This window comes from Astatotilapia calliptera, chromosome 16, assembly GCF_964374335.1.
Source record: "Astatotilapia calliptera chromosome 16, fAstCal68.1, whole genome shotgun sequence".
NCBI lineage: Eukaryota > Metazoa > Chordata > Actinopteri > Cichliformes > Cichlidae > Astatotilapia > Astatotilapia calliptera.
In genome coordinates, this window is record NC_137437.1 from 8615807 (window position 1) to 8643331 (window position 27525).

At 44.0% G+C, this 27525-nt stretch overlaps 3 protein-coding genes across 4 annotated transcripts; all 3 read left to right on the forward strand.

The window, feature by feature from the left end:
• The first annotated feature begins 35 nt into the window (after positions 1–35).
• On the forward strand, positions 36–6962 carry LOC145421184 (uncharacterized). The gene is made up of 11 exons (XM_080291082.1): positions 36–459; positions 1346–1417; positions 1586–1687; positions 2575–2646; positions 2815–2916; positions 3806–3877; positions 4046–4147; positions 5043–5114; positions 5283–5384; positions 6263–6334; positions 6503–6962. The coding sequence occupies exons 1-11, from the start codon at positions 319–321 to the stop codon at positions 6629–6631; spliced, it is 1038 nt and encodes a 345-aa protein (XP_080147208.1). The 5' UTR covers positions 36–318; the 3' UTR covers positions 6632–6962.
• A 1727-nt stretch (positions 6963–8689) lies between these two features.
• Positions 8690–16065, forward strand: LOC113032086 (uncharacterized). Of its 2 annotated transcripts, none has more exons than XM_080290358.1 (10): positions 8690–8796; positions 8965–9066; positions 9933–10004; positions 10173–10274; positions 10484–10589; positions 12279–12349; positions 12450–14415; positions 14714–14873; positions 14952–15008; positions 15438–16065. In XM_080290358.1, exons 1-8 carry the CDS (start codon positions 8740–8742, stop codon positions 14809–14811), a joined length of 2574 nt encoding a protein of 857 aa, XP_080146484.1. In that variant the 5' UTR covers positions 8690–8739; the 3' UTR covers positions 14812–14873; positions 14952–15008; positions 15438–16065. The 2 variants fall into 2 exon arrangements, with proteins under 2 accessions (XP_080146484.1, XP_080146485.1); XM_080290359.1 differs by having other exon boundaries at positions 14955–15008.
• A 7506-nt stretch (positions 16066–23571) lies between these two features.
• LOC113007299 (trace amine-associated receptor 1-like) lies at positions 23572–26779 on the forward strand. The gene is made up of 3 exons (XM_080291083.1): positions 23572–23842; positions 24957–25008; positions 25443–26779. The coding sequence occupies exons 1-3, from the start codon at positions 23572–23574 to the stop codon at positions 26254–26256; spliced, it is 1137 nt and encodes a 378-aa protein (XP_080147209.1). The 3' UTR covers positions 26257–26779.
• Positions 26780–27525: the final 746 nt, after the last annotated feature.

The following is a 27525-nucleotide window of genomic DNA, read 5'->3' on the forward strand; positions in this document are numbered from 1 at the left end:
AGTGTTGTGTGGACCCATATAGACACTCTAGTGTTAATTTAACACTGGAGATTTTGCTGTGTAGCCTCTTTAGTTAGATTCATTTTAAATTTTGTCCCTTGAAGATAAATGGGCCCTAGTGACAGTTCGTTGCTGCTACAGGTGATTGTTTTACTCCTTTAGCAATGGCTTAAAAAATAAAGAAATCACACTGACTATTTGTCTCTTAATCATAGGGCCTTAAATTCTCTATACATGACAGTGAATATTTTAAAGACAATAGCTTGAAACTTATCTTTCTCATACAGTTTATTTAATGTTTCAAAAGCCTCTTCAAAAATGCACTGTATATTCATTCTCTATCTGTTACACACGAAGACTGAGACCAGCCAGATTCAGAAGACTGTGAGCTGCCTAAAGCCGCAACCAAACAGCTTTCCAAACAATGATCTGGACCTGAAACATCCAGAGCCTGAAAGGGTAAATATAATCCAGTGTACCACTTAATGAACTAATAATTTAATCTATCATCATTCTTTATGGATGCTGTGTGTGTGTGTGTTTGGCAGTCACCTGGGTGTGATGTGATTTACATGGACCGTGGCTTGTAGGTCCTTTTCATTGTTTCAAAGTGCAAGTCTGGATAACATCTGAGTGTGTGTGTGTGTGTGTGTGTTAACCACCCAAATGTGACTTAGGAGGACCACACTGTTATTGGGGGACTCCGTCAAAGTTTGCTTCATGGTGACATCACTCTGGTTTTAGGAGGGGTCTTCTCGTATGTCTTGACAGTTTGACCTACAGCATGCAGAGCTGACTGCATGTGCTTTGTTTCTATGTTGAAATTTTTTGAAACTCAGGCTTGAACATTAAGATAGATAGTACTATACAACTTCTTAACTTGTTTTAGGCACTTTTTACTGCTGTAATGCATGGGCTCTCTCTGGCTGTGTACTCTGGCTTCTTCCCACAGTCCAAAGATGTAGCTTATGGGGTTAGGTTAACTGGTGATTCAAAACTGCCCTTTGGTGTGAATGCAAATGCTTGTCCTTCCATGTTAGACTGGCGATCTGTCCAGGTTGTACTGCCCTATGGTAGCTGGTATAGGCCCCAAAACTGCTACCCCACAATCCTGATAAGGATAAGTGGAAGAGGATGGATGATTGCAAAGGAATCAGTTGTTAATTATTGTAGCCAGTATTTTTTTCAGAAGAAAACATTTCTTGAGTGGAAAGCCCCCCCCCCCCCCCCCCCCCCCCCACACACACACACACATGCAAATTAAAGACAGAAGCACAGGACTGCCCAGTACAGTTGCAAGAAGAGCACTTGGTCTAATCTTTGTGCCATCTTTTCTTTGTTGCAGGATCTTGATGAAGAAATGCCTCAGCAAGGCTCAGAAGCCATGCATTCTTCTTCAGTGCAAGATTTTGAAGAGGTAACATTGACCTAGGACAGATTTTAATGAATGTTTCTCATGCACGATGTGTACCTTACGCTATTTGCCGATAGTGAAATGGTCTATTCATCCTCTTGAGTGATGCATTTTTAGTAACTGTCAGATTACTGTTCTTTTGTCTTCATTCTCTATCTGTTACACACGAAGCCTGAGACCAGCCAGATTCAGAAGACTGTGAGCTGCCTAAAGCCGCAACCAAACAGCTTTCCAAACAATGATCTGGACCTGAAACATCCAGAGCCTGAAAGGGTAAATATAATCCAGTGTACCACTTAATGAACTAATAATTTAATCTATCATCATTCTTTATGGATGCTGTGTGTGTGTGTGTTTGGCAGTCACCTGGGTGTGATGTGATTTACATGGACCGTGGCTTGTAGGTCCTTTTCATTGTTTCAAAGTGCAAGTCTGGATAACATCTGAGTGTGTGTGTGTGTGTGTGTTAACCACCCAAATGTGACTTAGGAGGACTACACTGTTATTGGGGGACTCCGTCAAAGTTTGCTTCATGGTGATATCACTCTGGTTTTAGGAGGGGTCTTCTCGTATGTCTTGACAGTTTGACCTACAGCATGCAGAGCTGACTGCATGTGCTTTGTTTCTATGTTGAAATTTTTTGAAACTCAGGCTTGAACATTAAGATAGATAGTACTATACAACTTCTTAACTTGTTTTAGGCACTTTTTACTGCTGTAATGCATGGGCTCTCTCTGGCTGTGTACTCTGGCTTCTTCCCACAGTCCAAAGATGTAGCTTATGGGGTTAGGTTAACTGGTGATTCAAAACTGCCCTTTGGTGTGAATGCAAATGCTTGTCCTTCCATGTTAGACTGGTGATCTGTCCAGGTTGTACTGCCCTATGGTAGCTGGTATAGGCCCCAAAACTGCTACCCCACAATCCTGATAAGGATAAGTGGAAGAGGATGGATGATTGCAAAGGAATCAGTTGTTAACTATTGTAGCCAGTATTTTTTTCAGAAGAAAACATTTCTTGAGTGGAAAGCCCCCCCCCCCCCCCCCCCCCCACACACACACACACACACACATGCAAATTAAAGACAGAAGCACAGGCCTGCCCAGTACAGTTGCAAGAAGAGCACTTGGTCTAATCTTTGTGCCATCTTTTCTTTGTTGCAGGATCTTGATGAAGAAATGCCTCAGCAAGGCTCAGAAGCCATGCATTCTTCTTCAGTGCAAGATTTTGAAGAGGTAACATTGACCTAGGACAGATTTTAATGAATGTTTCTCATGCACGATGTGTACCTTACGCTATTTGCCGATAGTGAAATGGTCTATTCATCCTCTTGAGTGATGCATTTTTAGTAACTGTCAGATTACTGTTCTTTTGTCTTCATTCTCTATCTGTTACACACGAAGACTGAGACCAGCCAGATTCAGAAGACTGTGAGCTGCCTAAAGCCGCAACCAAACAGCTTTCCAAACAATGATCTGGACCTGAAACATCCAGAGCCTGAAAGGGTAAATATAATCCAGTGTACCACTTAATGAACTAATAATTTAATCTATCATCATTCTTTATGGATGCTGTGTGTGTGTGTGTTTGGCAGTCACCTGGGTGTGATGTGATTTACATGGACCGTGGCTTGTAGGTCCTTTTCATTGTTTCAAAGTGCAAGTCTGGATAACATCTGAGTGTGTGTGTGTGTGTTAACCACCCAAATGTGACTTAGGAGGACCACACTGTTATTGGGGGACTCCGTCAAAGTTTGCTTCATGGTGACATCACTCTGGTTTTAGGAGGGGTCTTCTCGTATGTCTTGACAGTTTGACCTACAGCATGCAGAGCTGACTGCATGTGCTTTGTTTCTATGTTGAAATTTTTTGAAACTCAGGCTTGAACATTAAGATAGATAGTACTATACAACTTCTTAACTTGTTTTAGGCACTTTTTACTGCTGTAATGCATGGGCTCTCTCTGGCTGTGTACTCTGGCTTCTTCCCACAGTCCAAAGATGTAGCTTATGGGGTTAGGTTAACTGGTGATTCAAAACTGCCCTTTGGTGTGAATGCAAATGCTTGTCCTTCCATGTTAGACTGGCGATCTGTCCAGGTTGTACTGCCCTATGGCAGCTGGTATAGGCCCCAAAACTGCTACCCCACAATCCTGATAAGGATAAGTGGAAGAGGATGGATGATTGCAAAGGAATCAGTTGTTAATTATTGTAGCCAGTATTTTTTTCAGAAGAAAACATTTCTTGAGTGGAAAGCCCCCCCCCCCCCCCCCCCCCCCCCCCCACACACACACACACACACACATGCAAATTAAAGACAGAAGCACAGGACTGCCCAGTACAGTTGCAAGAAGAGCACTTGGTCTAATCTTTGTGCCATCTTTTCTTTGTTGCAGGATCTTGATGAAGAAATGCCTCAGCAAGGCTCAGAAGCCATGCATTCTTCTTCAGTGCAAGATTTTGAAGAGGTAACATTGACCTAGGACAGATTTTAATGAATGTTTCTCATGCACGATGTGTACCTTACGCTATTTGCCGATAGTGAAATGGTCTATTCATCCTCTTGAGTGATGCATTTTTAGTAACTGTCAGATTACTGTTCTTTTGTCTTCATTCTCTATCTGTTACACACGAAGCCTGAGACCAGCCAGATTCAGAAGACTGTGAGCTGCCTAAAGCCACAACCAAACAGCTTTCCAAACAATGATCTGGACCTGAAACATCCAGAGCCTGAAAGGGTAAATATAATCCAGTGTACCACTTAATGAACTAATAATTTAATCTATCATCATTCTTTATGGATGCTGTGTGTGTGTGTGTTTGGCAGTCACCTGGGTGTGATGTGATTTACATGGACCGTGGCTTGTAGGTCCTTTTCATTGTTTCAAAGTGCAAGTCTGGATAACATCTGAGTGTGTGTGTGTGTGTGTGTGTGTTAACCACCCAAATGTGACTTAGGAGGACTACACTGTTATTGGGGGACTCCGTCAAAGTTTGCTTCATGGTGATATCACTCTGGTTTTAGGAGGGGTCTTCTCGTATGTCTTGACAGTTTGACCTACAGCATGCAGAGCTGACTGCATGTGCTTTGTTTCTATGTTGAAATTTTTTGAAACTCAGGCTTGAACATTAAGATAGATAGTACTATACAACTTCTTAACTTGTTTTAGGCACTTTTTACTGCTGTAATGCATGGGCTCTCTCTGGCTGTGTACTCTGGCTTCTTCCCACAGTCCAAAGATGTAGCTTATGGGGTTAGGTTAACTGGTGATTCAAAACTGCCCTTTGGTGTGAATGCAAATGCTTGTCCTTCCATGTTAGACTGGTGATCTGTCCAGGTTGTACTGCCCTATGGTAGCTGGTATAGGCCCCAAAACTGCTACCCCACAATCCTGATAAGGATAAGTGGAAGAGGATGGATGATTGCAAAGGAATCAGTTGTTAACTATTGCAGCCAGTATTTTTTTCAGAAGAAAACATTTCTTGAGTGGAAAGCCCCCCCCCCCCCCCCCCCCCCACACACACACACACACACACACACATGCAAATTAAAGACAGAAGCACAGGCCTGCCCAGTACAGTTGCAAGAAGAGCACTTGGTCTAATCTTTGTGCCATCTTTTCTTTGTTGCAGGATCTTGATGAAGAAATGCCTCAGCAAGGCTCAGAAGCCATGCATTCTTCTTCAGTGCAAGATTTTGAAGAGGTAACATTGACCTAGGACAGATTTTAATGAATGTTTCTCATGCACGATGTGTACCTTACGCTATTTGCCGATAGTGAAATGGTCTATTCATCCTCTTGAGTGATGCATTTTTAGTAACTGTCAGATTACTGTTCTTTTGTCTTCATTCTCTATCTGTTACACACGAAGACTGAGACCAGCCAGATTCAGAAGACTGTGAGCTGCCTAAAGCCGCAACCAAACAGCTTTCCAAACAATGATCTGGACCTGAAACATCCAGAGCCTGAAAGGGTAAATATAATCCAGTGTACCACTTAATGAACTAATAATTTAATCTATCATCATTCTTTATGGATGCTGTGTGTGTGTGTTTGGCAGTCACCTGGGTGTGATGTGATTTACATGGACCGTGGCTTGTAGGTCCTTTTCATTGTTTCAAAGTGCAAGTCTGGATAACATCTGAGTGTGTGTGTGTGTGTTAACCACCCAAATGTGACTTAGGAGGACCACACTGTTATTGGGGGACTCCGTCAAAGTTTGCTTCATGGTGACATCACTCTGGTTTTAGGAGGGGTCTTCTCGTATGTCTTGACAGTTTGACCTACAGCATGCAGAGCTGACTGCATGTGCTTTGTTTCTATGTTGAAATTTTTTGAAACTCAGGCTTGAACATTAAGATAGATAGTACTATACAACTTCTTAACTTGTTTTAGGCACTTTTTACTGCTGTAATGCATGGGCTCTCTCTGGCTGTGTACTCTGGCTTCTTCCCACAGTCCAAAGATGTAGCTTATGGGGTTAGGTTAACTGGTGATTCAAAACTGCCCTTTGGTGTGAATGCAAATGCTTGTCCTTCCATGTTAGACTGGCGATCTGTCCAGGTTGTACTGCCCTATGGTAGCTGGTATAGGCCCCAAAACTGCTACCCCACAATCCTGATAAGGATAAGTGGAAGAGGATGGATGATTGCAAAGGAATCAGTTGTTAATTATTGTAGCCAGTATTTTTTTCAGAAGAAAACATTTCTTGAGTGGAAAGCCCCCCCCCCCCCCCCCCCCCCCCCACACACACACACACATGCAAATTAAAGACAGAAGCACAGGACTGCCCAGTACAGTTGCAAGAAGAGCACTTGGTCTAATCTTTGTGCCATCTTTTCTTTGTTGCAGGATCTTGATGAAGAAATGCCTCAGCAAGGCTCAGAAGCCATGCATTCTTCTTCAGTGCAAGATTTTGAAGAGGTAACATTGACCTAGGACAGATTTTAATGAATGTTTCTCATGCACGATGTGTACCTTACGCTATTTGCCGATAGTGAAATGGTCTATTCATCCTCTTGAGTGATGCATTTTTAGTAACTGTCAGATTACTGTTCTTTTGTCTTCATTCTCTATCTGTTACACACGAAGCCTGAGACCAGCCAGATTCAGAAGACTGTGAGCTGCCTAAAGCCGCAACCAAACAGCTTTCCAAACAATGATCTGGACCTGAAACATCCAGAGCCTGAAAGGGTAAATATAATCCAGTGTACCACTTAATGAACTAATAATTTAATCTATCATCATTCTTTATGGATGCTGTGTGTGTGTGTGTTTGGCAGTCACCTGGGTGTGATGTGATTTACATGGACCGTGGCTTGTAGGTCCTTTTCATTGTTTCAAAGTGCAAGTCTGGATAACATCTGAGTGTGTGTGTGTGTGTTAACCACCCAAATGTGACTTAGGAGGACCACACTGTTATTGGGGGACTCCGTCAAAGTTTGCTTCATGGTGACATCACTCTGGTTTTAGGAGGGGTCTTCTCGTATGTCTTGACAGTTTGACCTACAGCATGCAGAGCTGACTGCATGTGCTTTGTTTCTATGTTGAAATTTTTTGAAACTCAGGCTTGAACATTAAGATAGATAGTACTATACAACTTCTTAACTTGTTTTAGGCACTTTTTACTGCTGTAATGCATGGGCTCTCTCTGGCTGTGTACTCTGGCTTCTTCCCACAGTCCAAAGATGTAGCTTATGGGGTTAGGTTAACTGGTGATTCAAAACTGCCCTTTGGTGTGAATGCAAATGCTTGTCCTTCCATGTTAGACTGGCGATCTGTCCAGGTTGTACTGCCCTATGGCAGCTGGTATAGGCCCCAAAACTGCTACCCCACAATCCTGATAAGGATAAGTGGAAGAGGATGGATGATTGCAAAGGAATCAGTTGTTAATTATTGTAGCCAGTATTTTTTTCAGAAGAAAACATTTCTTGAGTGGAAAGCCCCCCCCCCCCCCCCCCCCCCACACACACACACACACACACACATGCAAATTAAAGACAGAAGCACAGGACTGCCCAGTACAGTTGCAAGAAGAGCACTTGGTCTAATCTTTGTGCCATCTTTTCTTTGTTGCAGGATCTTGATGAAGAAATGCCTCAGCAAGGCTCAGAAGCCATGCATTCTTCTTCAGTGCAAGATTTTGAAGAGGTAACATTGACCTAGGACAGATTTTAATGAATGTTTCTCATGCACGATGTGTACCTTACGCTATTTGCCGATAGTGAAATGGTCTATTCATCCTCTTGAGTGATGCATTTTTAGTAACTGTCAGATTACTGTTCTTTTGTCTTCATTCTCTATCTGTTACACACGAAGCCTGAGACCAGCCAGATTCAGAAGACTGTGAGCTGCCTAAAGCCACAACCAAACAGCTTTCCAAACAATGATCTGGACCTGAAACATCCAGAGCCTGAAAGGGTAAATATAATCCAGTGTACCACTTAATGAACTAATAATTTAATCTATCATCATTCTTTATGGATGCTGTGTGTGTGTGTGTTTGGCAGTCACCTGGGTGTGATGTGATTTACATGGACCGTGGCTTGTAGGTCCTTTTCATTGTTTCAAAGTGCAAGTCTGGATAACATCTGAGTGTGTGTGTGTGTGTGTGTGTGTTAACCACCCAAATGTGACTTAGGAGGACTACACTGTTATTGGGGGACTCCGTCAAAGTTTGCTTCATGGTGATATCACTCTGGTTTTAGGAGGGGTCTTCTCGTATGTCTTGACAGTTTGACCTACAGCATGCAGAGCTGACTGCATGTGCTTTGTTTCTATGTTGAAATTTTTTGAAACTCAGGCTTGAACATTAAGATAGATAGTACTATACAACTTCTTAACTTGTTTTAGGCACTTTTTACTGCTGTAATGCATGGGCTCTCTCTGGCTGTGTACTCTGGCTTCTTCCCACAGTCCAAAGATGTAGCTTATGGGGTTAGGTTAACTGGTGATTCAAAACTGCCCTTTGGTGTGAATGCAAATGCTTGTCCTTCCATGTTAGACTGGTGATCTGTCCAGGTTGTACTGCCCTATGGTAGCTGGTATAGGCCCCAAAACTGCTACCCCACAATCCTGATAAGGATAAGTGGAAGAGGATGGATGATTGCAAAGGAATCAGTTGTTAACTATTGCAGCCAGTATTTTTTTCAGAAGAAAACATTTCTTGAGTGGAAAGCCCCCCCCCCCCCCCCCCCCCCACACACACACACACACACACACATGCAAATTAAAGACAGAAGCACAGGCCTGCCCAGTACAGTTGCAAGAAGAGCACTTGGTCTAATCTTTGTGCCATCTTTTCTTTGTTGCAGGATCTTGATGAAGAAATGCCTCAGCAAGGCTCAGAAGCCATGCATTCTTCTTCAGTGCAAGATTTTGAAGAGGTAACATTGACCTAGGACAGATTTTAATGAATGTTTCTCATGCACGATGTGTACCTTACGCTATTTGCCGATAGTGAAATGGTCTATTCATCCTCTTGAGTGATGCATTTTTAGTAACTGTCAGATTACTGTTCTTTTGTCTTCATTCTCTATCTGTTACACACGAAGCCTGAGACCAGCCAGATTCAGAAGACTGTGAGCTGCCTAAAGCCGCAACCAAACAGCTTTCCAAACAATGATCTGGACCTGAAACATCCAGAGCCTGAAAGGGTAAATATAATCCAGTGTACCACTTAATGAACTAATAATTTAATCTATCATCATTCTTTATGGATGCTGTGTTTGTGTTTGGCAGTCACCTGGGTGTGATGTGATTTACATGGACTGTGGCTTGTAGGTCCTTTTCATTGTTTCAAAGTGCAAGTCTGGATAACATCTGAGTGTGTGTGTGTGTGTGTGTGTGTTAACCACCCAAATGTGACTTAGGAGGACCACACTGTTATTGGGAGACTCCGTCAAAGTTTGCTTCATGGTGACATCACTCTGGTTTTAGGAGGGGTCTTCTCGTATTTCTTGACAGTTTGACCTACAGCATGCAGAACTGACTACATGTGCTTTGTTTCTATGTGGTTTGAAACTCAGGCTTGAACATTAAGATAGATAGTACTATACAACTTAACTTGTTTTAGGCACTTTTTACTGCTGGTAGTGCATGGGCTCTCTCGCTGTGTACTCTGGCTTCTTCCCACAGTCCAAAGATGTAGCTTATGGGGTTAGGTTAACTGGTGATTCAAAACTGCCCTTTGGTGTGAATGCAAATGCTTGTCCTTCCATGTTAGACTGGTGATCTGTCCAGGTTGTACTGCCCTATGGTAGCTGGTATAGGCCCCAAAACTGCTACCCCACAATCCTGATAAGGATAAGTGGAAGAGGATGGATGATTGCAAAGGAATCAGTTGTTAACTATTGTAGCCAGTATTTTTTTCAGAAGAAAACATTTCTTGAGTGGAAAGCCCCCCCCCCCCCCCCCCCCCACACACACACATGCAAATTAAAGACAGAAGCACAGGACTGCCCAGTACAGTTGCAAGAAGAGCACTTGGTCTAATCTTTGTGCCATCTTTTCTTTGTTGCAGGATCTTGATGAAGAAATGCCTCAGCAAGGCTCAGAAGCCATGCATTCTTCTTCAGTGCAAGATTTTGAAGAGGTAACATTGACCTAGGACAGATTTTAATGAATGTTTCTCATGCACGATGTGTACCTTACGCTATTTGCCAATAGTGAAATGGTCTATTCATCCTCTTGAGTGATGCATTTTTAGTAACTGTCAGATTACTGTTCTTTTGTCTTCATTCTCTATCTGTTACACACGAAGACTGAGACCAGCCAGATTCAGAAGACTGTGAGCTGCCTAAAGCCACAACCAAACAGCTTTCCAAACAATGATCTGGACCTGAAACATCCAGAGCCTGAAAGGGTAAATATAATCCAGTGTACCACTTAATGAACTAATAATTTAATCTATCATCATTCTTTATGGATGCTGTGTGTGTGTGTGTTTGGCAGTCACCTGGGTGTGATGTGATTTACATGGACGAAGTTTATTAGTTGATATCTGCAACTGAATTGAAAACACACCTTTCCAACTGTCCAAAACAAATAAATGTTGCAATATTTTGCTAACAGTGTCACAATCATCGTCTGGTGTGCACAACAATATCATCTTTGGACAAGTGCATTCAGTGTGTGGGACCGGTTTCCTCCCTCAAGTGGCTTGGCTTTAAGTGCAAAGGTGAGACATTTAGTGAATAGGTACAGTGTATAGTAAAAAGCATTAATAGAGTTCAACAAGTTAAGACGTGCTGAAATGAACACTGCTCCCTTTTTAATTAATGGGTGGTCACGTCTAATTAAAGAAATGCAGTATTACCTCATTGGTGCAGGACCTTGTAAAAATGGTATACTTGGGATTGTCCTCAATTCCCCATTCCATAACATAAACTGCTCAAAATAATAAAGGGAACACTTAAACAATGCGATGTTACTCCAAGTCAGTCACACTTCTGTGAAATCAAACTGTTCACTTAGGAAGTAACACTGACAACCAGTTTCACATGCTGTTTTGCAAATAGAGTAGACAACAAGTGGAAATTATAGTCAATTCACCATAATAAAGGACTGGTTCTGCAGGTGGTGACCACAGACCACTTCTCAGCACCTATGCTTTCTGGCTGATGTTATGGTCACTTTTGAATGCTGGCGGTGATTTCATTTTAGTGGTAGCATGAGACAGTCTACAACCCACACAAGGGGCTCAGGTAGTGCAGCTCATCTAGCGTAGCACATCAATGTGAGCTGTGGCAAGAAGGTTTGCTGTGTCTGTTAGTGTAGTGTCCAGAGCATGGAGGTGCTACCTGGATGTGGAGTAGGCCATAGGAGGGCAACAACCCAGCAGCAGGACCGCTACCTCCACCTTTGTGCAAGGAGGAACAAGAGGAGCCCTGCAAAATGACCTCAAACAGGCCACAAATGTGCATCTGTCTGCTCAAATGGTCAGAAACTGACTTCATGAGGGTGACTTGAGGGTCCAGCATCCACAGGTGGGGATTGAGCTTGCAGTCCAACACCATGCAGGATGTTTGGCATTTGCCAGAAAACACAAAGTTTGGCAACTTCAGCACGGGCACCCTATGCTCCTCACAGCTGAAAGGAGGTTCAAACTGAGCACGTGACAGTCTGGAGATGCCGTGGGGAATGTTCTGCTGCCTGCAACATCCTCCAGCATGATCATATTGGCAGTGGGTCAGTAATGGTGAGGGGTGGCATTTCTGTGCCTGCCAGAGAGCCTGACTGTCATTGGGTAACAAGATGAGGTCCTCGGACCCTTTGTGAGACCACATGCTGGTGCATTTGGCCCTGGGGTCCACCTAATGCGAGACGACACTGGGCCTCATGTGGCTGGAGTATGTCAGCAGTTCCTCCATGACAAAGGCATTGATGCTATGGACTGGCCCGCCTGTTCCCCAGACCTGAATCCAATTGAGCACATCTGGGACATCATGTCTCACTCCATCCACCACAAACTGTCCAGGGGTTGGCAGATGCTTTAGTCCAGGTCTTGGAGGAGATCCTTCAGGAGACCATCCGCCACCTCATCCCGAGCATGCCCAGGCATTGTAGGGAAGTCGTACAGGCATCTGGAGGCCACACACATTCAACTACACACTTTCATGCCACTCAACTACCTAAAGAACAAAGTATTTAATAAGAATAATTCCTTCATTCACATCTGGGATGTCCTTTTTTGGGGGGGGGAGGGGGATTAGCAGTGTATGTGTAGTCATTAAAATATCCTTAATGTGAACAGTTTTGTTTTTTTTTGTTTTTTCAGCATTTGACATTACTGCAATGCTTTGACAAAAAACTACTTCACTTAAATAGAACTGCAAAGCTAAATTAAGTCTATCAAAATGTGTTTCAGTTTGTTTAGGGGTCTGGCACAAATCTTGCCTTGCAAAATTGGCAAATCAGAATTGCCACCAGTCAACACAGGTGTGTATCCCATTCATATTTGGCTTGACTTTTTTTCAGTTTATTTTTTACCTGTCTAAAGTATTGATCAATTAAAAAAACTTTTGTTCTTACATTCCAGAAAGAAGAAATTTCTGAATATTCAGGGGAGGATGGATTGCCACATTCAGTTCTGGATCAAATATCAAGCGATGATGATGGCAACCACAGCATATCAGAAGAAGAATATGTGCCAGATTCAGAGTCATATGATGAAGATTCAGATGAAGACATCTCATTATTGCCAAGCACATCAAAAGGTCTGCTATGCCAAGATGACATCTCCAAAGCGCATGAACAATCAGATTCAACGAATTTAATCCACAACTTGACAAAGGACAAGCCACAAGATAAAAGTGAGCTTTGCGAAACTGAATCAGAAAAAATGACTTTAAGTAAAAGAAATTACTGCTATTTTTGTGGCAAACCACAAGCTAAAATTTCCCGCCACCTGAAAACGCACAAAACGGCTCCTGATGTTGTGCATGCATTTTCCCTGCCTAGAGACTCAAACGAGCGTAAAAGTCTGTTAGAGAAATTGAGAAATAAGGGAAATTTTAAGCATAATGCTGCAGTTTTGCATGGTGGAGTGGGACCACTGAAAGTGAAGAGAAGACCCAAGATTAAAGCAGTAGAGGGAAAGTTTGCTCATTGCTTTTATTGTCAAGGGATGTATGTTCGCAAGGATCTTTGGAGACATGTCCGCAGATGTCCTAACAAACCAAAAGATGACACGGATAAAGAACCTGGAAGAACCAAAGTACTCGGCCTGGCTTTAACTCTGGAGTCTCAGTGTTATCCGCAGGTGTCAAGTGGAGTCTGGAAGGTTCTTGCTGTTATGAAACAAGATGAGATTGCCTCAGCTGTGCGAAATGACTTTACTGTTATTCAGTTTGCCCAGTCCCTCTACAATAAACATGGACAAGACCCTACAAAGTATGATTATATACGACAGAAGCTTCGTGAAGCGGGACGTTTGTTGTTGTGTCTGCGCACAGAATTCTCAGTGCATAACATGGAAGAAGCTATTAAGCCTGCTAATTTCCAGAGAGTTGTGCAAGCAGTAAAGAAAGTTTCAGGTTTTGATGAAGAGACACTGTCATACAAAACTCCAAGCCTTGCGCTGAAACTGGGACATACACTGCATAAAATGTCTGACATTATCCATTGTCGTGCCCTCATGACAGAGGATGAAGCCCTAATCAAGTCCACTGATGCGTTCAAGAAGTTGTATGTCTCCAAATGGTCTGAGATGGTGTCTCACCGTGCCTTGAACACATTGAGTGAGGCAAAGTTTAACAAGCCATCAACATTGCCCTTTACAGAAGATGTTCGGATTCTCCATCACTACCTTCAAAAATCTGCAGAAAGTGCCTTTTGCAGCTTGGAGAACGAAGCCACAGCTCAGAATTATGCCCAACTTGCACAAGTTACACTCTCACAAATCATTGTGTTCAACCGAAGACGTTCTGGAGAGGTTTCAAAGATGCGCCTCAAAAGTTTTCTTGAAAGAGACAAAACAGCACTCCACACAGATGTTGCCATGGGGCTCTCAGAAATGGAACAGAGACTCTGTAACTATTTCTGTAGAATAGAAATAATGGGAAAAAGGGACAGAAATGTTCCAGTTCTGCTAACACCAAGCATGCTGGATGCTCTGTCACTACTGGTTAGTAGGAGGCCTGACTGTGGTATTTGTGCCACTAATATCTACCTCTTTGCAAGACCCCGATCAATGAGTCATTACAGAGGAATGGACTCCTTGCGTGTTCATGCACACCAGTGTGGAGCAAAGCAGCCTGAGTATCTAAGATCGACACAGCTCAGAAAACATGTTGCCACACTCTCACAAGTCCTTAATTTGAAAAACAACGAACTTGATCAGGTTGCAGATTTCCTGGGTCATGATATCCGCGTTCACCGCGAATTCTACAGATTACCAGTTCCCACAACACAGCTGGCCAAGATTTCCAAACTGCTTTTAACACTGGAAAAAGGACAACTTTCCCAGATCCAGGGGAAATCACTGGATGAGATCAAAATAGAAGGTTTGTATTGAAAGGAGCAAATATTAGGGCAGTAGTTGAATATTATGCTTTATCAACCGAATTAAAACCTAAAAGCACAGACCATTCTGTTAAATGTCCATGATTTAAGGTTCTTGAAGTCTATTGTTTCATCACTTTGCAACATTTGGCAAACTGCAGAGTGGTGGCCTTAAATAGTAAAACTATGTACTATAATTTCCAGTATTTGTTCTGTATTTTGTCATATCTCGTTGTTAATGTGAGGTTTTTGGGGGGTTTGTGTTTGGTTTTTTGGGGGGGTTTTCCCACAATTTCTCAGATGAAATTGCATTAAGTGATGCTGAAACAAAGGACAGTGAGAGTGAATCAGATGATGATGACACAGCACTCACAATGTTGGCGTGTGGCACAATGTGAGCCTGTACATGCAGTAGCTGATTCCACAAACACAGCGCAGCTCCAAGACACTGTAGATTGTGGTAAGTTACCACTAGCTTGGTTTCTGTGGATAAAATGTTTGTTACAAATATTAAAACTTAATCAAATTGTGTAATCAGCAGATGAAGGACCACTCACAATGCCTGCAGCAAGTGAGACTGCTGCTCCCTCTGAAGGTAAGGGGTGCAGTTGGTTCTCTAAGCTTATTATTGTTTCATCACTTTGCAACATATGGCAAACTGCAGAGTGGTGGCAAAAAGTCACTTGGATGAGTGACAAAATGTTTCTCCCACTGAAAACGCTACGTCCAGATTAACAGAATCAACGTTTTGGGATTTACTTACCTGGATGATTGAGCATGCATCAAGAGACTTTTATTCAACTTTTTATTCAGTCTTTTATTCACAGCGGAACACTAAATGTCTCATTTTAGAAATTTGATAAATTTTCAAAGATAATTTTAGCTCGTTTTGATATTGATGGTAGCAACACATTTCAGAAGTTAGTACAGGGTAGAATCAATTCTTTTAACCACCAAATGTTTTTTGTTTTTTTTGTTTGGTTTTTTGTTTGTTTTAACTACTACTACTTTATATATCTTCCAGAGAAAAATGCTGCTCAATCCCACAATTCCCGAAGAGCTCCCAAAAACATGTGGTCCAAGGCTGAGGTTGCTGCAGTGATGAGGCATTTTAAAGACCACATAAACGAAGGGAAACTAGCCACCAAAAATGAATGCAGTCATTGCAAATTGGTAGAAGATCCGGTGTTGGCAGGAAGAACAGTTCAAAACATAAGAGATTTTGTAAGAAACAGAGGATTAACTGCAAAAAGGCAGAAAAAAATGAACTAAAATAACTGTTTAGAGAGCTGTGGTTTTACATCTTGGTCAGATTGCCAATTGTTGTTAACACTGATGTTCTGTTTAAAGAAAAAAAAGTTCTTGTTAAATACAGAAGTAGTTTGTATTTCATAATTTTTACATTTAATTTATTTAGGGTTTTTTTTGACGGGTTATATTTAAAATAAAAAATTATAAATGCATATTTTCTCCCCTTAATATTTACCTTTAAACTATTAAAATTCATTTTAAATGTTTTTAATTTTTCTGTTTTCTATATTTTTATATTTCTGTGGGAAGCGTGGGCATTTTTGTCCATAGATTTCTTTTTTTATTTATGGTTAAAATTAATGTTCAGATCCAAGAACACTAATAAAATGATGTTCCAGTAATCCTGTGTCCTGTCAGATGTGTATTCATGGTAATGATGAGCTATTTACATATTACATCATTGTCCCTTTAAAGACCCAATATTGTTTTTTTTGGACCTCATAAAACACATTGTTGTCAAGTGGACAATGTCTCCAGAAAACACAATAGAGTCTGGTTGGTGTGTATCAGTGTATCTAGACTTCTATAGGGAGTGTATGAGGTCTGAAGTGACCCAAATTTTTTTCAGATTTTTTCGAACACTTTAACCTCGCTCCCTTGGCTCTAAGTCCTTTCAAAAGGGTAGTCCACTTAAACCACCACCGGGCGGATTGACGTAGTATAGTCCCGCCATACCACATAGACCCGTATGTGTGTGTGTGTGTGTGTGTGTGTGTGTGTGTGTGTCTGGCAGGAAGTGAACAAGCTTGCATGCCCATAAAAGGAAACTGGCTGATATGTGGAGTGTGCAATCAGAGAGAGAGAGACGTGTTAAAAATCTAGGTAGTGTTAAGAAATGGTAATGAAAATGATATTAAATAAATGTTTTAGTGTGTCAATACAGGTGGACTCTTCTCAACTTGAAAACGTGAGTACAGCGGCAAAATGATAGATTAACAGAATTGGGACGAAAACAGGCCAGGCTTTGGCTTAAAGATTTGACAGCTTCACCTCTCATTCTGTCCTCATCCTGAGAAGAAGCTTAAAGGACAGTCAGTCTCCTGATGAAGACAGAAGACAGACAGAACACCGTGTACTCGAAGAATTAACAGCAGGCAAAAAGACAGTGCAACTGACCTATAACACTGAAGACTCCAGCAGCAGCATGTAAGGAAACACTTGATGGAACATGCACTCTGAATTACAAGCTGGGAAGTTGAACAGTGGGATGACTGTGCAAAAGCACTGGACAGTACTGGATACTGAGTTTCATATTTGCCATGCTGGGAGATATCCTCCAAGAAAAGACTGAAAAGATCAAGAGAGAAGGAATGGAGAGAGGAAACAGCTGATTTGGGCCTGTATTGATCTGCGAGGCCACACAGAAAACTGTGAGAACAGGGACGAGGATCAGTGAGAGGTGAACCGAGACATGATGCAGTGAAAGCATGTGGGAAATTGGATTGAAGATTGAGACTGAACTCATGGAGGTTTAGAAATGTCCAGAACATCACAACAGAGAGGTAAAAAAAAAAAAAAAAAAAAAAGAGAGAGAGAGAGATAAAGAAATAAATAAACTAACAATTATTGAATTGAACAATTGAATAGAAAGACACATATACAAATTGTTACATGTGAAATTATTTTTGGAGAGAATCAGAAGTGAGACAGTTTGAATCCACAGCTCAGTGCAAAGATGCATGAATTAAACCTGATTATAAAAACACATCAAGGCAATGAAGACCAGCTTACACTCAATATTAATCTGAATACAAATACATACACACAATGAAGACATGCTTACATTCATGAATGCGAATACATGACATAAATGCTAAATGGTAGAGATTTAACACACTTAAGTTTGAAGTTGAGGAATAACTCAGGGAATTCCATGAAAATAGAGGGATTTTTGTGAAAAGGAAAAAGGATAAACCAGTGATTGGAAGTGTAAAGTAGTTTTAGAATAGTGAATTAGAAGTGCTTTTGTGCCAATTGAGCAAAACAAGTTATTACTCTAGAAAGAAAATAAAATAATAATTTAATTATGTGGTAATGTTTTAAATATGCATTTCTCTTGTCAAGGCAACTTCTTATGAGAGGAGAGAGTATGAAAATTAGCTGAATGTGTGGCGACAAAAAAAAAAAGAACTGAAGCTTCCTTTCTGGCTGTGAAAGAAACATGTGTCATGACCCTGTGCCTTCTCGGCTGACTCTGTATGGCTACAAGTGTTTTTGTTGTGCTGCATCTCTCTCTCTCCCCTCCCGCGCACTGCGCTCTACCGGGGCGGAGTCGTGACGGCTCCAGCCCCTGGCTTGGACACCTGCAAGCAATCATCTCACCCACTTCTTAAGGCGGCTGCTGAGAGTGCTTCCTCGCTGGATTATTGTGTAACACTCGTCAGTGTCATCACCTATCTGAGCCGTTTTTCGAGTTTCTGTCGTGCCACTACTTACCTGCCTTTCCTCTCTGTGCCAGAATTCTCGCCAGCCTGAGGACCGCCGTTGGTGAGCTAAAGCCGGAGTCCGAGCTACCTGAGCTTCAGTGGATTTTGTACCTAGCCCTCTTCTTCCCGTGCCTGTGTTCCCCGGAGACCCTCTTCCTGTGCCCCCTCACCCGTATATATTCGCACCTGGTGTCTGTGTGTGTAAATAAATCACGAACTTAAGTGACGGTCTGCCTCCGAGTCCCTCCTGAGCCTGACAACATGTCTGTGAATGAGAAGAATTGCTTGGTAAAATATATAATGGTAAAATACAGGATAATTAAATAAAGTGGTCAGGTCTGTGACTAAGTGCAGTATTCCAGATTTGGAAAAGAAATTTAGAATTTAGTGATGATCGATTGTTATAATGTTTTTAGAAAGGGCTTAACGGGAATTAATGTTAATGTTGTGCAAAACTGTGTGGCTTTTAACAAGATTTTCTGTGTATTTAGCAGGTGAAATTATGTCAGTTGACCTCAGAGTGTCAGGATGCTGAAGAACCTGAGGCCAACATATTGTTAGATTAGTAAGCAAAAGTTTTCTCTGATTAAGATTTTTGGGGTTGTTGTTTTATTGATGGGTTGATTCTGTCAGTTAGGTTTGGCTTGTTTTCTTATTTCAATAGAGGGAGTTTTATTAAACATGGACATGTCTATAATGGGCCTTTATAATTGTAACAGTGCACTTAGGGAAATCGTGGCAGGTGATTATGTTTTGTGTTTTGATGAGCTAATAATCAGCTCTCTTTTTCTCATTTTTGTTCTAAGCAGGCCTGCAAGATTGAATTAACAGCGCTGTAAAAGTTTTGGGAGAACAAATTTAAGATGACCTTTTCCAGATTAGAACTGGCTGAGGAGAAGGCCATCTGTGTGGATCTGATCAGGTTGTAAGATAATAAAGAACTCTTTTCCAAAAACAAAAAACAAAACAAAATAAAACAAATGAATGAGCTCATGTTGCTGAGGGTGGAGAATTTGATTATTAGTCTCCACTGTCAGCAAATATCTTGAGTGAATGACTGAATGTGTGACTGAAATGTGACCTGACACTGAGACAAAGACGGGACCAAGGTTAGGATGCGAAGGGGGAATGCTTTGCTTTGTTTTGCTTTGCCATGAGCAGGAGGAGAAGAGAGAACGGAGGGGAGACTGAAAGGTTCACATGAGAGTTTGGAGCTGCAGACTTTTTTGGGTCGCTGATGTCTGCTTTAAGAAAATTCTGTTTTATTGACTGGGTTTAGATTATGGTAGTACATTATTGTCATGGTCCCTGTGCCCCGCTGGTCAATCCTCTATTGGGCAATATGTTTGTGGTTTGTTTGCTCTCTCGCCCTCTCTCTCTCACTCTCTCTCTCTCTCTCGCCACGGCGATGCTCACTGCGGGCTCCCGCTGCTGGCCCACACACCTGCTCATCACCACACCGGCCGCTGATCCCAGCTGATTACTGCACTACTTAGATGGCGAGTCTGCACTAGTCTTCGCTGGATCGTTGAGCTATCAGTGTCAGTTAGACTTGTGTTTCGGCTAACCTTTCACCTTGAGAATTTCTTATTATTATCCTGCTAACCCGACGTTTTTTGTGTAGATCGTTTTTGGAACCCGATGCGGAGAGGAGTGATTGAAGGGGGAACTTTTTGTACAGAAAGTGTGGAACACCCTTCTCCCAACCCTGTTTCCCACGGAGCCTGGCGACCCGGACCCGTTTCCCCTGCACGTTGTATATAGCCACTTGGTGTATGTGTTCACTGTAAATAAACGCACTGTCCTTCGCTTAAAGGAAAACCCTGGCCTGCGCCTGAGTCTCTTTCGGAACCCCTAACAGAACGATCCAGCCATTATGGACTCAGCAGGACAGGACCCCGTGGGCCGGGCTCTGGCCGCCCAGGAAGCCGCGCTGGCCCGCCATGAACAAATGCTCGGGCAGCTACGGCAGGATGTCGCCACATTGACCCGCCGTGGCGCAGTTAATACCGCTGGAGGGAAATGCGCAACCAGGGAATCCCCAGCCGCCCAGCCCGGCTCCCCCGGCGGCACCGCCCGCCGTAGCGTCAGGTAGCTCACCGTGGGTCGGTACGCCGTCTGACGGACCTTTACCCACACCGGAACCATTCTCGGGTGAGTCTGACAAATGTGCCGGATTTTTGGCTCAGGTGTCTCTGACGTTTCGCGAGCTGCAGCGTTTTCATAGCAACGATGGGGCGAAGATCACTTATTTAGTTCAACTTCTGAGGGGCCGTGCACTAAAGTGGGCCCAGGTTGTGTTAAACTCTGATCCTGTCATCACCTACGCTGACTTTCTCTCCAAATTTAAGAATGTGTTTAACCCAGGCACCGGGGCAGAGGCCGCTGCTCTCCGTCTCCTCAACTTCAAACAAGGTAGGAGTACTGGTGGGCGAGCTGAGCCAGGAGGAAGCTCCTCCCCGTTTAACACTACCGGCCACGCTTTCCATTCACTCTAAGAGCCGCTCCCTATCGGTGTTAATCGACTCTGGGGCGGAACAAAACTTTATTGACTGTCAGTTAGCCCGGCAACTTGGGTTACTATTGGAGCCCCTGCCTCATGCATTACGTGTTACGGCATTGTCAGGTCAACGCCTTCCAGACATCACTCTGGTGACGGAGCCTGTCGAGCTCACCCTCTCTGGCAATCATTCTGAAGAAATCTGTTTTTTGGTGTTTAAAGCAACTCGCACTCCACTAGTTCTCGGCCATCCTTGGCTACAACAGCACAACCCTCACATAGATTGGCTAAAGGGGCGTGTCACTGGGTGGGGGGAGGACTGCCACATGACCTGCCTTAAAGCAGCCTCGCCTCCAAGCACTGAAACGCCCTCTCCTGGGGTATTGAAATCAGCTGATTTAACTAATGTGCCCTCTGTTTATCACGACCTAGCTGAGGTGTTTCAAAAGGCCCAGTCACTTCCTCCGCATAGACCCTATGACTGTGCTATCGAACTGCTCCCGGGAGCTCCTTTACCCACCAGTCGGCTATATAGCATCTCACTTCCAGAACGAGACGCTATGGACAAGTACATCACGGAATCCCTGGCTGCCGGCCTCATTCGGGCCTCCACCTCTCCAGTCGCGGCAGGCTTCTTCTTTGTCGAAAAGAAGGATAAAACCCTCCGGCCATGCATTGACTATCGCGGATTAAACAACATCACAGTAAAAAATAAATACCCTCTGCCGCTCCTCAGTTCGGCCTTCGAGCTCCTCCAGGGGGCTACTGTTTTCACCAAACTGGATTTGCGAAACGCATACCATCTGGTTCGCATCCGTGAGGGCGATGAGTGGAAGACCGCCTTCAACACCCACCTCGGCCACTTCGAGTACCTTGTCATGCCCTTTGGTCTCACTAACGCCCCTGCGGTGTTCCAAGCCCTGGTGAACGACGTGCTCAGAGACTTCATTAACCGTTTTGTTTTTGTCTATCTAGATGACATCCTGATCTTTTCCAGAAACCAATCCGAGCACGAGACCCATGTCAGACAGGTCCTGCAACGACTCCTCGAAAACCGATTGTTCGTCAAAGGAGAAAAGTGTGAGTTCCACGTCTCCACCGTTGCATTCCTGGGGTACATAATCGACCAAGGAAACCTCCGCCCGGACCCTGTGAAGGTAAAAGCCGTTGTTGAGTGGCCGGAACCTCCTAATAGGCACCAACTGCAACGTTTCCTTGGGTTTGCCAACTTTTACCGGCGGTTCATTCGGGACTTCAGCCGAGTTGCCTTGCCGCTGACCCAGCTAACCTCTCCCAAGCTTCCTTTTCAGTTGAACAAAGAAGCTCAGGCAGCTTTCCAAGAACTGAAGAAACGATTCGCCTCAGCCCCCATCCTGATCCAACCCGACCTCACGCAGCCATTTGTGGTCGAGGTCGACGCGTCCGACTCAGGGGTTGGAGCGGTTCTGTCGCAACGGAAGGACGGTAAGCTCCACCCTTGTGCCTTCTTCTCCCGCCGTCTGTCCCCTGCAGAGAGAAACTATGATGTCGGGGATCGGGAACTGCTGGCGATAAAACTAGCCCTGGAGGAGTGGCGGCACTGGTTGGAGGGCACGGCTCAGCCTTTCCTCGTCTGGACAGACCACAAGAACCTGGCATACCTACAATCAGCTAAGAGGCTCAACGCTCGACAGGCCAGGTGGGCCCTGTTTTTCACCCGTTTCCACTTCTCCATCTCTTACAGACCCGGTTCCCGGAATGTCAAACCCGATGCCCTGTCCCGTCAGTTCTCAGTCTCGGAGGACACCACTGAGCCCGCTCCCGTTCTCCCCGCCACCTGTGTCGTGGGCGCCATCTCCTGGGGGATCGAAGCAGCCATTCGGGAGGCTCAGGTGTCGGAACCGGATCCGGGAGGTGGGCCAGCCCAACGGCTCTACGTCCCTCAATCAGTACGTTCTCAAGTACTTCAATGGGCCCACACTGCCCGCTTTACGTGCCACCCAGGGGTCCACCGCACTATCAACTTCCTCCAGCGCTACTTCTGGTGGCCCTCTCTGACTAAAGACGCTCGGGAGTACGTCTCCGCCTGCGCGACCTGTGCCCGGAATAAACCATCTCATCAGCCGCCCGCTGGACAGCTCAATCCCTTGCCGACTCCGTCCAGGCCGTGGTCCCATATAGCTTTGGACTTTGTAACCGGACTGCCGCAATCAGCAGGCAACACTGTCATACTTACCATCGTAGACCGTTTTTCTAAAGCTGCCCACTTCATAGCTCTACCCAAGCTTCCCACGGCCATGGAGACCGCACGACTGCTTACCCGTCATGTGTTTCGTTTGCATGGGATCCCGGAAGACATTGTGTCTGACAGAGGCCCCCAGTTCACGTCTGGCGTCTGGAAGGAATTCTGCTCCTCATTAGGAGCAAAGGTCAGTCTGACCTCCGGTTACCATCCCCAAAGCAACGGTCAGTGTGAGCGAGCTAACCAAGAGCTCGAGGCAATGTTGCGGTGCACAGCGTCCTCCAACCAGTCCATCTGGAGTGATGAACTACCCTGGATTGAGTACGCCCATAACAGTCTGACTTCCTCCGCCACTGGTCTGTCTCCCTTCGAGGTCTCACTGGGTTTCCAGCCACCTCTCTTCCCCTCTGTCGAGGGTGAGTATTCTGTACCATCTGTCCAGGCCCATCTACGTAGGTGCCGATGAGCTTGGCGGGCCGCACGGACGGCGTTGCTGCGCACAAAGGACCGAACCAAACAGACCGCAGATCGCCGCCGCACACCAGCTCCAGCATACAGCGTGGGACAAAAGGTATGGCTGTCCACGCGCTTTGTTCCTCTCAGGACTGAGTCCAAGAAGCTCAACCCAAACTTCATTGGTCCTTTTGAGGTTTCGGCGCTGATCAACCCCGTCTCTGTGAAACTCCGGCTGCTGCGCAACATGAGGATTCACAATGTGTTCCACGTCTCCCAAATCAAACCTGTCCGGAATAGCCCTCTGTGCCCTCCTTCCGGGCCCCCTCCGCCCGCCCGGCTTGTGGACGGCTTGCCCGCCTATTCCATCACGCGGATTATGGACTCTCGCCGCCGCGGGCGTGGCTTCCAGTACCTTGTGGACTGGGAGGGCTATGGCGTTGAGGAGCGGTCCTGGGTTCCGCGGGCCGCTGTCCTGGACAAGCGTATGCTGCGGGCCTTCCATCTGTCTCATCCTGGTAAGCCTGGTGGGTCGCCGGGGGGCTCCCGTTGAGGGGGGGGTACTGTCATGGTCCCTGTGCCCCGCTGGTCAATCCTCTATTGGGCAATATGTTTGTGGTTTGTTTGCTCTCTCGCCCTCTCTCTCTCACTCTCTCTCTCTCTCTCGCCACGGCGATGCTCACTGCGGGCTCCCGCTGCTGGCCCACACACCTGCTCATCACCACACCGGCCGCTGATCCCAGCTGATTACTGCACTACTTAGATGGCGAGTCTGCACTAGTCTTCGCTGGATCGTTGAGCTATCAGTGTCAGTTAGACTTGTGTTTCGGCTAACCTTCACCTTGAGAATTTCTTATTATTATCCTGCTAACCCGACGTTTTTTGTGTAGATCGTTTTTGGAACCCGATGCGGAGAGGAGTGATTGAAGGGGGAACTTTTTGTACAGAAAGTGTGGAACACCCTTCTCCCAACCCTGTTTCCCACGGAGCCTGGCGACCCGGACCCGTTTCCCCTGCACGTTGTATATAGCCACTTGGTGTATGTGTTCACTGTAAATAAACGCACTGTCCTTCGCTTAAAGGAAAACCCTGGCCTGCGCCTGAGTCTCTTTCGGAACCCCTAACAATTATATAGTTGGGAAGATGCCAAATGCTAAAGGGGAGAAAATGTTGGACGTTACTCATGTTACTATTAACAAAAGCAGGCCACCGTAGAAGTCAATTAAATTTTATAGAGAAAGATAGTTACAACCAAAGTAATATATAGAAAAATAAAATAGAATAGGAAGTTGTTGACCTGTCCTTTATGGGCTGAACTGTCATTGCTTGCTGTACCGGAGGAGTTGGTGAAGATGATGGCTGAATAGGTGGCTGAGCTGATGATAAGGCTGATGAGTCGTCTACCAACTGAGCTATTGACTGGGCTATGGATTGTGAGGCTGAATGCGATGGAGGTGACGGCTGGGCAGCTGACTCAAAAAACACAGCCCCGGTATAAACAGTCACAAGGTCTGGCGAAACAGACAGAGTGTCTTTTCCACTCACCACAGCAACTCAGAAGTCTCGGGACCCGGCTGTGGCGATGGGTGTCGGAGACAGTGAGTATAAAAAAAAGTTGTGTTGCGTTAACAGGTTTGGTTGAGAGAAAGAGGAGGCTCCTCATCTTGAAAACTGAAAGAGCTTGGTGAGAAGGTGGAGATTAATCAGCTTTATAAGAAAAAGTTCTGATCAGAGAGCTGCGGCTGTCTGATGATGGAGATGCAGAAAGAAAACAAGTTGTGTTTTCCACAACTCCTCAACAGCTCCTGCAGGAAGCCAACACTTCACTGGTCCAAAGATGTGCTCCTGAACACTGTGCTGTCCTGCATCTCTCTGCTCACCGCTGCTCTAAACCTTCTCGTCATCATCTCAGTCTCTTACTTCAGGCAGAGATTAATTTTAAATATATGACAACTTTAATGTACATTATATCACTTAAGTGAATTTTGCTTGATGTATTTTAACCATGATTGTAATGTCCTGTTTGCCTAGACTGAATCAAGCCTTACTAATGCAGCATTTTCAATGAAGACAGTTTGACATTAATAATGTGCATTAAATTCTTTTGTGTCTCTGCAGGAAGCTTCACACACCCAGTAATATCCTCCTCCTTTCTCTGGCTGTCTCAGACTTTCTTGTCGGTCTCCTGTTGATGCCATTAGGAATCCTTAGAAACACAGGCTGCTGGGTACTTGGTGATATAATTTGTTCTCTTTATTGGTATTTAACCAGCAACATTGTCTGTGCTTCAATAGGGAACATTGTCCTAATATCAGTTGACCGCTATGTGGCTATTTGTGACCCTCTGCATTATCCCAGCAGAATTACTTTGGCGAAAGTCAAACTCAGTGTTTGTCTGTGTTGGTTTTATGCTTTTTTCTACGTCAGTCTTTATACAAAGGATATCCTAATTGAACCAGGCAGGGATAATTCCTGCTACGGAGAGTGTGCATTTGTCATCAATGATATTGCTGTTGTTGTTGACCTTGTTTTTTCCTTTATTGTTCCGGTTTCTGTCATTGTAGTTCTGTATATCAGAGTATTTGTGGCAGCTGTGTCTCAGGCTCGTGCCATGCGCTCTCATGTGACATCTGTCACACTGCAGCGCTCACTGAATCAAACAAACAAATCTGAGCTGAAAGCAGCCAGGACTCTTGGAATTCTTGTAGTTGTGTTTCTGGCATGCTTCTGTCCACTCTACTACTTTTCTCTTGTTGATGAAAATGCAATCAATGATCCAGCTGCATCTTTTGTGGTCATTATATTTTACTTTAACTCGTGTCTAAATCCTTTGATCTATGCCTTCTTTTACCCCTGGTTTAGAAATGCTGTTAAGCTTATCATCACTCTGCAGATTTTCAAGTATAACATGAGTGAGGCCAACATACTATAAAAAGAGTATGAAACTTGCTCTACTAAGATATAAAATCAGTTGTGCAATGTTTTGCGCTGTCACCCCACAGCAAGAAAACCCCGGGGTCTTTCTGTGTTTAATTTCTGGTTTCTGCAGCTACTCCATGCATGAAATTAAAAATGGAAGTTAGCTGGTGAATGGTTGCCTGTCTCTATGTGTTGGCCATAAATAGACTGGCCACCTATCTGGACCCTGATTTGGATAAGCATAAGGAAAAGAATGCATTTTTACTGTATTACTGAAACTGACTTTGAATTATGGGTATATTTAGTGATAGATGATGTCAGTAATGATTAGTACAGATGTAAAAATGAAAAAAGATATGAACTGTGACTGCAGTATGTCCTTACCAGTAAATTATAAGTAAAATTAACTTTTGCACTTATGATGACTTCTTAAGTAAAAATTATGAATTTGGATGTGTTAAATGTTTCCTACTAAATCTCACTCCCACTCTTTTTCAGTATATTCAGATTTTGGCTCAAAGTAATAAAATATTCTTAACTTCAGTGGTTCATGTTTTCTCTTGTTATTATATAGTGTCATCATCTTGGTGTTTTATAAGCACCATATTATCCAGTTGGGGCTGCTGCAGGGGCCCAATTCACCCATTCGCTGTAATCTGCCCCTCATTTTTTTTTAACACTTTATTTGTAGTGTTAAAAAAATCATTCTCCCACTGTTCTCGAATGTGTGTAATAGACAGGTTACACCTATTCATGATATTTGAGTAAATAAATGATATTCTGCCTTTTTTCATCTCATTGACCCTTAGTATGGAATCCAAACAGGGAGGAGCGGGTAATGTAGCAAAGTTAGAACCCTTTTTACATATAAAATCTCTAATTTGCAAGTATAGCAAAAAATTATTATTATTCAGATCAAATTTTCCAGATAGTTGTTCAAAGCTAGCAAACGTATCTGTTACTGTTTGCCATGAGGACTCACATGCAGGACTCTGAATTAGGAAGCTTCACAAGCAATTTATTTACACAGTTCACCGAGCGTATACACAAATCTGCAGAAATAGTGCTATGTACAAAAGTGGGGTGATGGGGCTCCAGGGAAATCCAGGGAAACAGACTTTCGCTCTTCTTGCAACAATCCACACACATGATCAGGCTCTCTTTCTCCGACACTCACCACACGGGAAACGGGAAAACAGTCCTGGGAGTCTGTACACAGGGAAATGTTCGGTAGTTCAATGCTCAGAAACACGAAGGGAAAACTTAGCTGGCAACTTGATGA

Bases quoted from the DNA above. Each gene is read 5' to 3' on its own strand.
- LOC145421184 (XM_080291082.1), top strand. From the start codon at position 319: ATGCACTGTATATTCATTCTCTATCTGTTACACACGAAGACTGAGACC. The intron at 5,115-5,282 runs GTAACATTGACC...TTACACACGAAG, and splicing joins CAGTGCAAGATTTTGAAGAG to ACTGAGACCAGCCAGATTCA. The intron at 6,335-6,502 runs GTAACATTGACC...TTACACACGAAG, and splicing joins CAGTGCAAGATTTTGAAGAG to CCTGAGACCAGCCAGATTCA.
- LOC113007299 (XM_080291083.1), top strand. From the start codon at position 23,572: ATGAGGATTCACAATGTGTTCCACGTCTCCCAAATCAAACCTGTCCGG. The intron at 23,843-24,956 runs GTAAGCCTGGTG...TTGCGTTAACAG, and splicing joins CTTCCATCTGTCTCATCCTG to GTTTGGTTGAGAGAAAGAGG. The intron at 25,009-25,442 runs GTGAGAAGGTGG...GTGTCTCTGCAG, and splicing joins TTGAAAACTGAAAGAGCTTG to GAAGCTTCACACACCCAGTA.
- LOC113032086 (XM_080290358.1), top strand. From the start codon at position 8,740: ATGCCTCAGCAAGGCTCAGAAGCCATGCATTCTTCTTCAGTGCAAGAT. The intron at 8,797-8,964 runs GTAACATTGACC...TTACACACGAAG, and splicing joins CAGTGCAAGATTTTGAAGAG to CCTGAGACCAGCCAGATTCA. The intron at 10,005-10,172 runs GTAACATTGACC...TTACACACGAAG, and splicing joins CAGTGCAAGATTTTGAAGAG to ACTGAGACCAGCCAGATTCA.